Source organism: Xiphophorus couchianus, chromosome 6, assembly GCF_001444195.1.
Source record: "Xiphophorus couchianus chromosome 6, X_couchianus-1.0, whole genome shotgun sequence".
In the NCBI taxonomy this organism is placed as follows: Eukaryota; Metazoa; Chordata; class Actinopteri; order Cyprinodontiformes; family Poeciliidae; genus Xiphophorus; species Xiphophorus couchianus.
In genome coordinates this window covers 22,867,167-22,884,226 of record NC_040233.1, presented here as the reverse complement: position 1 = coordinate 22,884,226, position 17,060 = coordinate 22,867,167, and the positions used below count along the sequence as shown (strand labels likewise).

The following is a 17,060-nucleotide window of genomic DNA, read 5'->3' as shown; positions in this document are numbered from 1 at the left end:
GTGAACTTTGCTTGTGTCTAAGTGAGTTTTATCATTGACCACAGCTGAACTTTGCTACTCAGCCAGTTCCCAGTTACTGTCACCGCTGGCAAGAGGTACTGAAACATGAGTTATTGTCATATTTATGATGCCAATAGCAGGGAGTGCAATGTGAATTGTCCTATCAGCTCAATCGGAGGAGAACCACACCACGTTCAAAGGACATTGGACCAGGCCTGTTCTTTGAGTTTGCTTAATGTATAATTTATGATTTTCTTTCTTCTTCTTTTTCTTTTTCAAGAGCCTCTGTTCCTGCAGGGAGTGCTTCCAGGAAGAAAAAAAATTAAACAATGCTAAATTTAGCTCGGTATCGTTTGGACTGGTGCCTCGTTTATTCAATGCATGCTTCAGTCTCAGTCTGGGCCACAAAATAAATATAAAATTAAATTTGGTGTTTGGAGCCTGTGTGTTGGCGCATAATAAATGTGAATTTTACCATACCTTCCTTTTACAATATCCTTAAAATGCACTTTTGCACTGCTAAGAAGTGATTAGCAGCTATTTTTAAGGTTCTTAAAAGCCGACATGTCGATAATTAACCACAGTGACTGGAGTTAACGAAGTAAGCTGATTTCTTTTGATATAGCTCCTTTCAAGATAACAAATTTACAAAGTGTTTTTACAGCACCATAAAATAAACTATATGATAATGAAATATTTATAAAAAGATATGCATTATTATTTATTTTAAAATATATTTTAGTACATTTTTAAACAAATTTTTTATACTTTTAAATTCATTGGTCTGTACTGGAATTAATTTCCAAATAAATACATAAATGATACAGGAAGTTAACATAAAATGTACGCTAATAGTTCCTTTTTTAAATAAGGTTTTTTTTAATGTACATTTTTATTTATTGGTTTATTTTAACACTTTTTTGGGATACTTTTATACTGCTACATACTTGTCTTTGTTCTGCCCTGATCTGAATTATCTAAATAAGCAAAAACAAAATAAAAATAAATAAAACTGAATTTTGTTTCTGACAAAGAAAATCTGAAAATGAGCTTCAAAATCTCACCATGTCAATAAAAACTGGTGGAGATGAAAATAGAAACTTAAGCAACATCTGGTGTTAATATAATAATGAAAGATTGAACTCAAACTTTGCATATAAATGCTAAAATAGATGCATTTTAATAGAAAAACTTGACATAAATGTGAAAACAGGTTTGTTTTTTTGCTAGAGTTTGGATATAAATCACCAAGTAAAATACATAAAATTATAAATAAACATCTAAACTATCCTCCTTTTAATGGACAATGATTTATTCATCATTCAAATAGACACAACACAGATGCAATGCTGCCTTTGACCACTAGAGGGAAGTGTGGATCAGTTGCTGCTTTTGACCTTGCTTTTTTTTCAAGGCGGGGAAACTGAATCTATTTTCTTTTTTACATCAAAGTTGCAGATCGTTAATATTGGTTTTGTAATCAACCCACTACAGGTGAATGAAGGCTTTAGGGTTAATTTGCATGCTGGAAAACGTCACTACAAACAAGTATCATTGTGAAAATCACAACATCTTCTTGTCTATGTTGCTAAATTTGAATGCATATGTACTGCATAGTTAGTAGGACCTGAAAGCAACAGTTTAGATGTTAATTTCTGCAGCACAGGCTGAGTTTATAATGCTTTATATATATAAATAAAAATTAAACGACAACAATGACAAATAATTCAAAGGTTTTCTCTGTGTAGAGAGAAGTGCTGGCTAATGAACAAACCACACCACATCTGGTGTCAGAGGAAACCACAGTGAGCTGAACGTGACACACACACACACCTTTCATGTCGACTTCACTAAACGGGGACTTTTCACTGCAACGGTGCAGCTAAGCTCCGTTCCAAATCTGAAACTTAAAGAAGTAGGGCTGCAACTAGCGATTATTCTAGTAACTGACGATCAATCGATTAATCAGATAAAAATATTTGGCACATTCTACAGATTTTTCATCAATACAACATTGGAAATGCAAATAAATAATTGATTTTTATTTTTTAAATAAGAAAATTAACATTTCATTTCCTAAAATTAAATAACACGGTGTTCCTTTAGTTGATTTGAACTGAGTGAAACTAAAATTATCCCACTTAAGGAGTTTTGGGTAAAACATATTTATAGACAAAGGTGTTTTTTAATCTTAAATGCAAATTTAATATAAATTTTATTCAGTTTTGGCTTAATTACTTCTTTGAGTATGTTGTTCTTTCAGCAAAAGCCTTTCTTGAGTCCTTATACTCAATGATTAATCGATTACTAAATTAGTTGACGATTATTTCAACTAATCATGACTAAATAAACACAAATATTGCTCAAAACAGAGATTATTTACTTGTCCTTTCAGGAAGTGCTATTAAAAGTTATCAGTAAGACATGCTATGAGAGCTGCAAGTAGTAAAAAAAATAACTTTACAATAACAAACTATGTTTTTTTTTTAGCTAAATCTCTTGTGCCAAACATTTTGGAGGTGAACAGTTCTTGTGTTTGAAGTTTTCCTATAAAGTTTAGTAAAGGATGGAAATTTATTTCAATATTGTTGGAAATACATTAGGAAGGATGGAAGGATGTTTGTATTTCCAAACTGTTTCCCCTTCTCTAAATGTTGTGTCCTTTTTTCAATCCTTTTTTTGGCGTCGTTCCTTTCTTACTTCTGTCCTTCCTTTATGTCCTTCCTTCTATCCTTTTCTTCCTTCTTTGTGTCATACCATCCTTCATGCCATCCGTTATGTTCGTCCTTCCTTCCTGATTAGATTGTGTCCTTAGTTCCTTTCCTTCTTTCCTTGTATTATTTTACTTTAAAAATATGCAGTTGTTTATAGTTTTTTAAATATGTTTTCTATTAAATAGGATATATTTTGTTACTGTGCTGCTGTAACAAGTGAATTTCATTCTATTCTTCCTTCCTTCCCTCTCTGTACTCTTTTCTTTCCTTCCTTGTAACTTTTCTTCTTACTACTTTGTGTCCTTTATTTCCTCTCTGTTTATCCCTTCCTTCCTTTTTCATTTTTATCCTTTTATTCTTCTTTTCTTCATCCCTTTTGTCCTTATTTCTCCTTCTATCTTATATCTCCTTGTGTCCTTCTTTCCTCCCTCCCTCTGTCTATTCCCTTGTATTCTTCCTTCCTTCTTTTCTTTTTTGTTGTATCCTTTATACTCTTCCTTCTCTTCTTTCTTTCCTTCTTCATGACCTTTCTTCTTACCACGTTGTGTCCTTTATTCCTCCATCTAGCCATTCTTTCCTTCCTTGTACATCCTTTTTATTCTTCCTTTCCTCCTTTGTTGTGTCCTATATACTCTTCCTTCTTTCCTTGTATTCTATTCGTTCCATCTTTCTACTTTATGTTCTTTTTCTCTCTATCTCTACTTCCTTTTCTTCCTTGTACTTTTTCTTTTCTTTCCTTGTATCTTTTTGTCCTTCCTTTCTTACGTTTTACTACTTTATCTCTTTCTTTCCATCCTTTGTGCCATCTTCTATCTATCTATCTTTGTCTGATTTTAAACTTAGTTTCATTAAACATTTAAATCAAACAAAAATGTTACCTCAGTATTTATTTTACAGAAAGTTGCCTGTAAATGTTGCAGCAGTGATTCTGTGAAAAAAACCTCTCATAAATGTTGGATTTTTATTTATTTATTTTTTTATCCAGATACTGGCTGCATTTTTCTACATTTTCCAACGTGAGATTATCCTGCTACAATTAAAACATGAAACTGTTATTGAGCTTCAGATATTTTCCAGAGGGCGGTGGCGCAATATAATAATTTCTGTAAGTGAGTTCTGTATTTTATGAGTCGGCTCCCTGAGAGAAAAGAAAATCCCTTTTTTATGTGTTCGGCTGATCTATTTGTTAGTGCAGGCAAATATTTTTGAAGAAAGCAAATAAAAGTGTTGGCCTGAGCAATTATTTATTCGGATGATCTCTTCGTATTTGCTAAGGTGGGGCCTACGCTGCGCCAGGCAGGTGTGTTAACTGTCTCTGGGTTTGGAGTAAATTTATGAGGCTGTTTTGTGTCTCGCTGCCTCAGGCTTTGTTAGCATGCTGCCGCGCTCCGTGGACTTTGTATTTCATGGTGAGGTTGATTGCTGCTTTGCTGTGACGTAACACATCTAACATTTCCAGCCGTCCACAATGTGTCGCTTTTTGTGTGTGTGTGTGTTTTATGATTCAACCTTTAGTGTTTTATATATTTATTAGGCTTTTCACATTATATCAAAAAAATAAAAAACACAATTCTAAGAGAAAGGAGCAAAAAACAAACAAACAAACAAAACAACCAACATTCCCACAAAAACTGTCACCTACAAGGTATTTAGTAAAAAATAAAAAATAAATTAAGACCATACAAAAACCAATGTCAACATTTATGGAATCTCTGCTCTGCCAAAATTTCAAGGGTTTGCTACTCCTGGACCTCTATTGAGGCTTTATTGAGAAAATAATCATACAAAATTTTCAGGTTTTATTAATATTATTCAATTTTTATGTTTGTTTTTTTAAACAAGATTTGATTGGGATAATACTTAATTATTCTCAAGGGGAAAGAATGTTTCAAATTTTAGTTAATTTATTAAATCTCTAGTTGAAACAGGTACATCTTTGGGGTCAAAAAGAGCAAATTTAAACTACTGGCAGGCCACAAAATTCACTACATTTAAACCACACAAATTAGTCTCTTTTTTTGTTCTAACTGCTTAATAATAAACTAAATTGTTATGAAATTTGTAAATTGTTAAAGGGGATCTACTATGAACTTTCCTTGGAGTCTGAGCTGCTCCTAAAAATATCCCAAGTGCTTAAGAACAAAAATAAACAAAAAACTCCCAGCTGTTTTAAATTAACATGTTAAAATACCTTAGTATTTCTAACGTCTGAAATAGAATACTTTTGCTGCAAACTTTTGTTGAGTTGTGGGAGATGTAACATACAGTACAGCAGGTGTAGGATATATTTTTAACCAAGTTCAGCATAAATCTGAATTGAAATACCTTTGAAATATATTTATTTTGGCCTTTTGCAATAAAAAACAATAAATAGATAGGAAAAAACGATAATGGTTAACCATGTACAGCCAGACAGACAGACTCCAACGTCTCTCTGCCCAGCTTTATAACCATACAACCAGACAGAGATTTAAAAAGGAGTGGCAAAAGCAAATGAGGTGGATTAGCATTGCTTGCTAACTACTTATGGTGTCATCCAAGAAATGTTGCTGTGGAATATTTTTCTGGTTTCCCCCATAAAACTAAACCCGGTGCTCAGGACGTTTCGGCAGTCATCCAGACTAACGCCGTGATTTTGAGTCAAAAAATGTTTAAAGTTGGCAGGAAATGTGAAAATATCATTTGATAGTTATGCATCTTTGGAAGACTGGAAGATTAATACCTAAACACCAACTGTAAAGTCTTAAAAAAAGGCAATAATATAAAGGAAAAACTAATAAATTAACAACACTAAAGCTGGTGGGGACATAAGTAAAGCCTGGTGGCCCGCCAGACTTATAATACACAGAGGGAAACCCTGATATCAGTCATGATGAGATTGTCACCAGAGGTGTTCTCAAATTAACTGACTGCTACCTACCTACCCATAGCATCACCATCGACTATTTGAAGTTTCTTATATAATACAAATTGTGACAAAATTGTTTTCCCTTTGAGATAAGATTCTTTTGAGATAAGATCTTTTAAAATGCTTTGTGAAATGAAATGAAAAAGATATTTCTGTTGAGGTCACCCCCTCGTCTTAAAATGATGAGCAGATGATGAGAGTATCATTTCTCAGCATTTCTGAAGGAAGTTTTACTCTGAGACATGCATGTTTCTACATCTGGTAAGGGATTTAAGGAGGTCGGTGTCAATTTGAAATCAGCCATTTCACTGTAGTCCGCAAGAGGAGAACGTTGAAAATAATTGCCAACATGCCCAGGTTTGAACGTTAATGGAAGTTCACCTTGAAAGTAGACCGCTAGATGCTAAAAGAAGTCTCCAAAAACCAGTAAGATGACATCGTGGGAAAAAGCCTGAACAATCAGGAAGACTGTACCAGCTTAACTTTCATGGGAAGGAACGTGAAGGAACCGCAGTGACTAAAACTGCATCATTTGGACACCAGAACAGAGGACATCTGGTATCTAATGCAGCATTCCATAAAGACGTCTTAATAAAGAACGAAGTATTCAATGTTTGCCCTCATTTTTTACATGGTTTTTATAGATTTGCTTTTCTGTTCTTTGTTGTAATCTAAACCCGTCTTCAGTGTTTGTTGCCTAAAAGCTCAATCTTAGCTCTGTCTAATTAAAGCCCACAGATTGAGTAGAAGTACCAGCAACATCAAGAACCTGTAGATAATTATGGCTGTTGGACAAAAATAACAATGTCCCATGATCCATCCATCCATCCATCAATACCTACATCCATCCATCCATCCATCAGATGATCCATCCATTCATTCACCCATTAGTTCATCCATCCATCCATCCATCCATCAATACCTACATCCATCCATCCATCCATCAGATGATCCATCCATTCATTCACCCATTAGTTCATCCATCCATCCATCCATCCATCCATCAATACCTACATCCATCCATCCATACATACATCCATCCATCCATACATACATCCATCAGATGATCCATCCATTCATTCACCCATTAGTTCATCCACCCATCCATCCATTCACCCATTAGTCCATCCATCCATCCATCGAAACAAACAACCAGTGATCCAAAAATCTATCTATCTATCTATCTATCTATCTATCTATCTATCTATCTATCTATCTATCTATCTATCTATCTATCTATCTATCTATCTATCTATCGCTCTGTCTCTATCTAAAAATGTTTTAAATGACTAATAATGTGATTTAAAATGTTTTAAATGTCTAATAATGTGATTTAAAATGTTTTAAATGTCTAATAACGTATAATAAAGTATACAATCATTTCCCAGTTAACCCCAGTTCTTACAGGAACTATGTCAACTGGTTACCAGTGTGGGTCAGGGCCATCTCACTAGCAGACAGAGACCCAGCCCCTCTTGTAAACAGGCGTCTGGGCCTTCCACCCATTCTACCGTTTCATTTCCTTACTTTTTAAAAAAAAAAAACATTATTATTATCACATCAGGACTTAAGTCTGTAACGGCTCGTCTGTTCCAACTTCACCCAGTTATAAAATGCTGTCGCCGGGCTGGTCGTTGACGTTACAGTTTAACGGAGGTTTGTTTTCTTGCCTGCACGGTCCGCGGCTACTTCCTGGTGCCACAGAGAGAGGCAGTGCTGAGTTAAAGAGACAGAAACACTGGTAGAAATTCAGACAGAAAAAAAAACCACTGAGAGAGGAGAGGGGCTGGAGACGTGATAGGAACAGTTGACCGGATTCCCAGAAATTGAAATCCCCCCTCTCTCTCTCTCTGTCTCTCTCCCCCTCTCTCTCTTTTTCTTTCTGTTCTTATTTATGTATATATTTTAAATATTTCCTCGGTGAATCGAGCGGTTGTTCTTCGTCGGCGCGGATGACGGTCTGCTGCGGCTGAAGCGGAATTGTAACGGGGGAACATATTCCTCCCTCCGACGGACGGACGGACGGAGAGAAGCCTCGCAGAGATTTATTATTATTATTATTTTCACAGCACACTAGTTGTTGGTGTGACTATTATTATTTTTTAACCCCCCCCCCCCCCCCTCCTCCTCGGCTGCCATTTTTTCCCCCCTTCTCTTTACAACGAGATTATTTTTAACGGCTCCACAAGGAAGGGTTGAGGGTGACGGAAGATGGGTTGTTTGGGCAACAGCAAGACTGAAGACCAACGCATCGACGAAAAGGCACAACGAGAGGCTAATAAAAAGATAGAAAAGCAGCTACAGAAGGAGAGACAGGCGTACAAAGCAACACACAGGCTCTTACTGCTGGGTAAGGCTCGTTTAAACGCGGTGGCTGGTGTTTAAAATGTGGACTAATCCGTTTCGTTTACCGAACACGTAGCCGTATTTCTTTGACAGCAGCAATAATATGTCATGGGGGTGGATATTGATGGGAGCTTCACAGCCTTACAGTTAATAATAATAGCAATTTACCCCCACCTTTGAGCATATTTACCCCCTAATATGTGGGCAGGATGTAGTCGCTTGGTGCTAGATTTGTGTTTTTATATATATATATATATATATATATATATATATTTATATATATATATTTTTCTGTCGAAGGTGCGGGAGAGTCCGGAAAAAGCACCATTGTGAAGCAGATGAGGATTCTACACGTCAACGGCTTCAACGCTGAGTGAGTGCTGCGCATTTGAAAACTGCACAGAAAATAACATTTAATGCTCTCCTTTATGGCTACTCTGCTAATGAATAACGCCGCCGAGGCCAGCACACAGCCTGCTGCCACTGCAGCGCCTGCTGGGGCCCTGTAACCACCATGCAAACCTGCTAATATCTGCCTCTTCCCCCCACTATTTCTGCTCTGTTTTAAAAAAAAAGGTACAGTTATAAATATGGGGGATTTGAGTGTATCACCAAGCCTGTCAGTGAAAAAAACAAACAAAAAAAAAGCAGTTTCCTGTTTCATGCATGGAGGAAAGAAAGGTTGTGATCGACATAGGCCTATTGATGATTTGTTTTGCTGCAAGGCCTTGCATGGCATTGATCTTAACTGTGGTCTGTTTTAAACAGGCCTGCAACATGTCAGAGTCTTTTAACTGCAGGAAAATCCTCTGCATGTGTATTGAAATTAAAGAGCGGCTGCGAGGTTTAACCAAGATTTAAAAATCATAATGATGGGGTAAATTATTTCAGCATTGTTTTTGATAATGATGAAATTATTACACATCCTAGAGGAGTTTCTTTGGCATAAATTTAACCCCAAATGGTTTTTGGTCTATTTTGCTGTTTAAACATTTGTAATCTCTAAGACTGAACCCTGTTTTCCCATATTGTCTGAATTAATTTGAACTAATGTCTGTTTTAAAGAGGCTTACAATGTTTATCTATCAGATAAACATAGATAAATTAATTACATGTATTTACCAAAGCAATCCAGTATTTGTTATTGAAATTCAAATCCAGTAATAATAATATCATAAATAATATTCTTGTTAGATCATAATTGAATCGTAACTTATGATAATAAGCAAAACTGTCTAAATGCTAGGAAGCATTTATTTAATAGATTTATACTAAGGAGAGACAGCCTTACTATTGAGCTTTAACTGCAAAAATAATGCCGTCATCACTGAGTTTTACCCGCTTATAAGTTAAATCATAGCTTGTGCTTTTATAAAACAAGACTTTAAGCTTAAACTATGTTAGAATATAATTTTAGGTCTGGTTTTTCTTCTTGAAGACCTTTAACCTCTTAGCATGAATCCCATTTCACCTCTTGCCCCTCTCTGTCTCAATTGATCTCAACTCAGACCTGCAAGACGTCAGAGTATTTTTACTGCAGGAAAAAAACCCCGTATGAATGTAGGAATTAAAATGTGTTTTTTCAAGAGGAGGCAGGATTTTACAATATAATCAATTTGCACGCAATACTAAGAATACCTTTTTATTGCAGATTTATACCTATCTGGGCTTAATTATATTTGCACTTGCAGATTATAGTGAAATTAAGTGATACTGCAACAAGAAAAGTTGTTTCTGTGTTCAATTTACTCAAGACTTTTAGATCAAAATCTTACCTAAACAACTCTAAACTAAATTAAACTGTACCTAATTTAGCTTGTATGTTAAGGTGAAGGAAGATGTGAACTATTGATTACTGATTGTTGTTCAGGGCTTGATCAACTCAATTGCTCCAACTATATATTATATAATAAACTGAGTATGATTTGTAATGGTTGTCGGTACCAATAGTTATTGCAGCTTAATGAAATGTAACATGCCGTACTAACATTTAGAAAGACAAATCAATCTTACAAAATGAGATTGTGGTAAGTAAGAGTCCCTCCAACAGACTGAATATGTTATTGCCAAGCAAAGTGTGAAATCTTTAAATGACAACAAACAGTTCAAACTGCAGTACTATTAATGTAATTCCCCTTACTTAGAAGTGAGTGTATCATTAAAACCTCTACATATTGTATCAGTTTCTTTTTCTAGCCTGAGTTGACACTGGTGCACACACAGTGGTGCTAACGTAGCTTAGCGGCAGTGGTTAGCCTAAAAGTAAATGGCAGATTTTCAAAATAGAAGAAGGATATTCTGATTTGTGTGCATGAGTAAGAACGTTAGCATTTTTAAAGCCCTTTAAAACAATATACCTTTCCTTTAGTGGATTTGAACCAGGCGAAGCTAAAATTGCTGATCGAAGACTTTTGGCTGAAACATATTTACAGACAAAGGTATTGTTTCTTATCTTAAATGCAGAATATTGGCTTAGTTATTACTCTGACTGTGTTGTTCATTCAGAAAATGTCCTTTTTTATGGTCTGTATAAGGATTAACTACTACTGAGTTAGTTGACAATTAATTTGAATAATTGTTTCAGCCCTACTACATTCAGGAAATCACAGATAAATCAGCTTCGGTTTCCTACTCTTATTAGAGGAGTATTTTAAGAGCGACATGCCAAAGCATACATTGAGGGGTAAAGGTACGAAGAACCTGTGAAACGATATTGTTCCTAAATATAAGAATCACTTTTTAATAGATGGAATAGATGTAAATTTAGCAAAGTATTCAACATGGATCCAAATGGAGTTTTCACCATAAATCAGTGGAGATAATAATTTATCTCCTTGCAACCCACCAAAGAGTATTTGTACTATTAGACTTTAAAATCTGGGAAGAATAATTATATTATATTATATATCTTGCTTCTAATAAAATGGTGGAAAAGCGAAACTTGGATGCATCAGTGATTATTCAAGCTGGTCATTCTGGTAGGTTTATACATAATAATCCATTGATTCAACAGGTATTGAAAGTGAAGTTACTTCCGGTATAATCTCTAATCATATAATATATATGTAAATTTTATTCCGAGACGTACCAGGAAGTAAACTTTAAGTTAAACTTTAATAAATGGTTTGTGTTTGTGCGTGGCTTGCCAAAGTATTTTTAACCAAAAACAGACAATCAGATAGACATTTCTGATCATGAATTGTATGATTTATTTGTCTTCCTTTTATTGGAACGTATAATAATAACAAATTTGTAACAGTTTTTTATGTTTTTAAGCTGCTTATAGAGTCCAGTATCATTTTTGGGAGCAGCACATGCCTGACCTGTGTAGTTTTGGGCTAAAAGAGGAACATTGTTGGCCATTTTTACCATGATTTTGAAGATAACCAGAAGGTCTGTGGACCAATTTGTGGGTCGATGTCCAAAATCTGAAAGCATTGAGCGAATGAAGAGCAGAATATTCCATCCTGATGTGTGTCCTTCCTGCTTTTCTTTCTTCCGTGTGTCTTTGCTTCCAAACTGTAATTTTTATCTTTCCTCTCATATTTTTCCTTCTTTGTGTCTTTCCTTAGTTTAATCCTTTCTGGTGTCCTTCTGTACTTCCTTTCTTCACTACCCTTACTTTATTTCATCTTTCTTTTGTTAATTGTCTAACTTTCTTTAATCCTTGTATCCTTCCTTCCTTGAAGATAACCAGGTCCTTTCTCCCTCCCTCCCTCCCTGCCTTTGTTCCTTCCTTCCTCCCTCACTCTCTCCCTCTTTCCCCTCGTACCTTCCTTCCTTCCTTCCTTCCTTCCTTCCTCCCTAAAACCATCTGAATAAATTTCTTAGCTACATTTAGCATTTACATTTAAATCAAAATGATAAACTTAATTTCAGTCTGTGAACGTCTGAAGCCTTTATAAAAAGTGTGTGGGATCCCTCTGTGTGTGTTTTATTTATTTATTTATTTTTTTTTGGTCTTCACTTCCTCATCAGTGTGTCTTGTCTCCATGCAGAGAAAAGAAACAGAAAATACAGGACATTCGGAAAAACGTGAAGGATGCCATAGTGGTGAGTTTTTCTCCGAGTGTTTGTTGTTGCATCCCATTTTACTGATTATTATACCGGCTTTTTAGCATCCCCCCCTCTCCTTCTCCTGTATTCATCCTGCTTAGTGCCTTTTCTGTTTTTTTTGTCTCCCATTTCTGTTTTATAGACTATAGTGTCTGCGATGAGCACTTTAATACCCCCAGTCCCAATAGCCAACCCAGAGAACCAGTTTAGGATCGAATACATCAAAAGCATAGCACCACTCTCAGACTTTGACTATCCACAGGTAAGTGCCTTCTCTTTTTAAAACTTCCTGTGAATGTGTTTTTGCTTGTGTGCTGAGTATGCGTGTGTTTTTAATCTCCCCCCCCCAACGCGTGCTTACGTGGGCGTTAGATGGCATGTGATATAATGGGTTTGGTGTTTCAGCGGCGAGGTATGTCGGACATCGGCGATGCGGGAGATAAAGCTTAGGGCGCTTTTAGCTGGAAATTTTGCTGCTTCCTTCATCCCTTCACACATTTCTAAAGAAGCCGCGGCCGTTTACCTTAAAGCGGATGAGAACGGGAACCTGTCTCATCCGGGACAGGTTCCCGGTTAACCGTGTGGATTTGAATGCACACGGGATTCTTCTGTGTGTGATCAGCCATTCAATAGCACGAGGTCATGTGTTGGTATGGTGATAATGTTTTACATAATTCTGAAAGTGTTCCTTGTTTGACACTGGCCGCGCAGTGCCACAGAGCAGGAATGACGAATTGATAAAGAGCTATAGTTAGATTTTTACTGTAACCGAACGAAAGTGTGAACGGTTCATCTGTAGTCCGCCTGTTGGTCTGCGCTTCGGAGAGCCGGCTCTATAGTTCACAAACAAAATCTCACCAAGTATTTTTGTTCTAGATAGCAGTGAAAATATCTTAGTTCACTTTAAATCCGACAACAAATGACTCATAAGTAACATTTAAGCAAGATATAGTGTAGGGGTGTCCAAAGTGCGGCCCGGGGGCCATTTCTGGCCCTTGGGTGAATTTTGTGTGACAAATCAAGACTGGCATAAACATGACCTTCCAACACCTTTTGCAATTTTTTAAATGATGTCTTCTTAAACTGAAAATGTTAAGGAAAACACACATAATTTTTCTTTAGTTACTCTTTTTTTATTTGATAAAAACACATAGCGAGTTTTTTTTACTCAAAAACAGGCTTGTAAGACATTTGGCAAAAAAAAAAAAAAAAGAGAGGAGAGTTTGTAGAAGAAAATTGTTATTTTTGTTACTGAGAATTAACTACAAACATTCCATAGTCTTCATGTTGAGCCCAAAATGACTGTAAACGTTTAACATTACATGCTTTATTTACTGATGTGCAGGTGAAGGAGAATGAATTTACAATATTTTGGGTTGTTAATTGGGGGGTAAAAAAAGAAAATGTTGGCCCTTGAAAACTTCATGAAAAAGTTTGGACACCCCTGATGTAGGGGCTTGTTTTAAGTCAATATTTACTTAATATTGATGAACACTAAAACATGCAAGAGAGGCTTTCTTTGCAGATGTCATAAACAAAAACATTAACAATGCTCGAGCTTTATTTGCAACAGTTGACAGAATCACAAACCCTCCTGTGATGTTACCGCCTGAATTCCAATGTATTGCCGCCTGCAACCAGTTTTCCAGCTTCTTTTCAGAGAAAATTCAAAAAATCAGAGGATTAATCTGTACATCCACTATAAAGTCAGTACCAGTGCTGTGCCCAAACAAAACAAATACAGGAAAAATGACCCAATTTCAACTACTTAATTTTAAAACCTTAGAGGAAATTATAAGTCAACTAAGCTCCAGTTCCTGCTGTCTGGATGTTTTACCCTCACATTTCTTTAAGAAAGTCCTGCCTGTTATTGCTGCTGATCTGATCCAAATAGTAAACTCATCGCTCTCATCAGGCGTTTTCCCCCAGGCTTTGAAAACAGCAGTAATCAAACCACTTATAAAAAAGAACAATCTGGACAAATCACTACTGCAGAATTACAGGCCGATCTCCAACCTCCCATTCATCAGCAAAGTTATTGAAAAAGCTGTGTGTAAACAATTAACTAGCTTCCTAACTATAACCAACCTCTTTGACTCCTTCCAGTCTGGTTTTCGTGCTCACCACAGCACAGAGACCGCCCTCGTAAAAGTGTTCAATGACATCCATATAAATACGGACTGTGGCAGAACCACAGTGCTGGTTCTGTTGGACCTCAGTGCAGCTTTTGACACTGTTGACCACGATATATTACTGAATCGACTGGAGAGTTGGGTCGGACTCTCCGGTCCAGTGCTAAACTGGTTTGAATCCTACATAAAGAACAGGGATTTCTTTGTTTCAATTGAAAACTTTTCATCAAAGAGGTCAAAGGTCACATGTGGGGTACCCCAAGGTTCAATCCTAGGACCCCTTTTATTCAATATTTATATGTTCCTACTAGCTCAGGTTATAACAGGAAATAATATTAGCTACCATAACTATGCAGATGACACACAGCTCTACATTACGATGTCACCAGGTGACTCAGAGCCCATCCAATCACTGAACAGATGCTTAGAACAGATAAATGTGTGGATGTGCCAAAACTTTCTCCAGTTGAACAGAAACAAAACTGAAGTTATTATTTTTGGACCTAAAGAGGAACGATCTAGAGTCAATGCACAGCTACAGTTATTACAACTGAAAACCAGCGATCAGGCCCGAAACCTGGGAGTAGTGATGGACTCTGACCTGAACCTCCAGAGCCACATAAAGACAGTTACAAAGTCGGCCTTCTATCACCTGAAGAACATTTCCAGGATTAAAGGACTAATGTCTCAGCCAGGTCTAGAGAAACTCATCCATGCGTTCATCTTCAGTCGTATTGATTATTGCAACAGCGTCTTCACAGGTCTGTCCAACAAATCAATCAAACAGCTGCAGCTGATCCAGAATGCTGCTGCTCGCGTTCTCACAAAAACCAGGAAGATAGAGCACATAACACCAGTTTTAAAGTCCCTACACTGGCTCCCTGTAGCTCAAAGAATAGACTTTAAAATACTGTTGTTAGTTTATAAATCACTGAACGGCTCAGCACCACAATACATTAAAGAGCTGCTGTTGTTGTATCAACCTTCCAGACCTCTCAGGTCTTCTGGTTCTGGTCTGCTCTGCATCCCCAGAACCAGAATCAAACGAGGAGAAGCAGCTTTCAGCATCTATGCACCACAAATTTGGAACAAACTTCCAGAAAACTGTAAAACAGCTGAAACACTGACTTCTTTTAAATCTCAACTGAAAACCCACCTGTTTAGAATTGTATTTGAAATGTAATCAATTACAAATTTACTGATGGAACTTGACTTAATGCTTTGTTTTGATTATTGATTCTATATTGCATTGTGATTCTGTGTTTGTAATGATGTAAAGCACTTTGAAATGTCTTGCTGCTGAAATGTGCTATACAAATAAAATTTGATTGATTGATTGATTGATTGATTGATGAAAAACTACCAGTTCCATTGGCAGATAATTTCACTTATAACAAGACAGTTCCCCCATATTATGAGTAAAATAATCTGCCAGTGGAACTAGAACTTTTTCATCAATATTAAGAAATGATTTGCTTTAAACAAGCTTACTGAAAAGTAACTAGTTTTGTCTTATTTCAAGTGTACTAAGACATTTTCACTAGAAACTAAATAAAAAAATACTTGTTAAGATTTTGTGTTTTTGCAGTGGGGCTGTTTGCTTTCATTTGCTTCATGAGTTGAATAAAAAAAACAAACCAAAAAAGTCACTGTCAAAATGTTTATTCTAAGAAAATTAAAAGACCAGTGTAAGGGAAAATTAATTATTTTCCAACCTTTGGCAAAATTCAGAAGGAATTTAATATATATTTTTTTAATTTTTAATATAGCTACAAATCAGTTATATTTAAATTGTGCACATTTTTTTAGGTGCCTTTTAGCAGAAATAAAATAAATTTTTATTAGTTAGGTTTGAATTGGCTCAGCTCTGATTGGTAAAAATTAGGATGCATCGATTTATCAGGAGGCCGATTTCCTTAATTTTGGGAGATTGGTGATTGGCCGATACTCACATGTGAAGTTGATCTTATCCACTGATCTTATTTACCCCAGCAAAGGTCTAAAAATCAGTCACTGTCCTCTTCTGCTCTCCTGTGACAGAGATCTGACTGACAGACCGGCCCACCTGGTCATGTCTGATAATAATCAGCTCACTTTTGCCAACTCAGCAACTTTCTTGCTACGTTTAACAACATTTCAGACAAAAAAAAAAAATGGCATCAGTCAAAATCAAAATCGGCAGGTCAGGCCTTTTAAAGATGGGTAATCTGTGATCGGCCAGAAAACTGCGATTGGTGCATCACCAGTAAAAACAGGATAAATGTGTGCGTTTCTGTGAAAAGTATCTGCACCCTTCTTTTTTTTCTTTTGAGTATCAGAGTGGATGAACTGAGTAAATGCAAGAAAATAATTTCACAGGGAAATAAAGTTATTCAAACAGTTTGTGAAAAAGTTTTTATGCTTTTATGGCAAAGTTTGCTAAAACTGCTAGTGAGGTTTTTGTTTTGATGCAGTCATACTGGAAAGCTTTTAGTAAGAATGGCTTTGAATGGACTTGGACTTGGACTAGACCACTCCACTTTTTTTGTTTAAACTCCTCTAAAGCTGACAGTTGGACATTTTCCTTTAGGATTTTCTCACAGACAGCCTAATTTATGGACTTCAAGTCTTCCAGGTTCTGAAACAGAGAAGCAGCTGCAGACATTCATACTAGATATTTTTATGTTAGACTTAACAGGATGCATACATTTCAAATAGTTTTCTTTTATCTGCGCCATTCGCAGAATATTGTTATGTTTTTTTCCATAAGTGTGACAGACCTTTATTTTTGATTCTTGGTTGGCGCTAGTTTTAACCTTGAAACTCTCTCACTGATGCCATTTTTGCCCGGTCTCCATGTCGTTGAATCATGAACTCTGACCTGAACTGATGCATGTTGGTCCTTTGTGCGTCAGATGTTGTTCT

The 17,060-nt window shown here is 36.2% G+C and overlaps 1 protein-coding gene across 2 annotated transcripts in view; it reads left to right on the top strand.

Annotated features, from left to right (window-relative positions):
• LOC114146105 (guanine nucleotide binding protein (G protein), alpha activating activity polypeptide, olfactory type) overlaps positions 1-17,060 on the top strand; it is an 80,450-nt gene that overhangs the window by 14,566 nt on the left and 48,824 nt on the right. Inside the window, exons 1-4 of one of the 2 annotated variants that reach the window (XM_028019883.1) lie at positions 7,371-7,972; positions 8,269-8,341; positions 11,967-12,021; positions 12,167-12,286. In XM_028019883.1, coding sequence (XP_027875684.1) covers positions 7,834-7,972; positions 8,269-8,341; positions 11,967-12,021; positions 12,167-12,286 — 387 coding nt within the window. In that variant the 5' untranslated portion in view covers positions 7,371-7,833. Of the gene's footprint in view, positions 1-7,370; positions 7,973-8,268; positions 8,342-11,966; positions 12,022-12,166; positions 12,287-17,060 lie in introns of those variants that run through there. The other variant, XM_028019882.1, reaches the window with a different exon arrangement.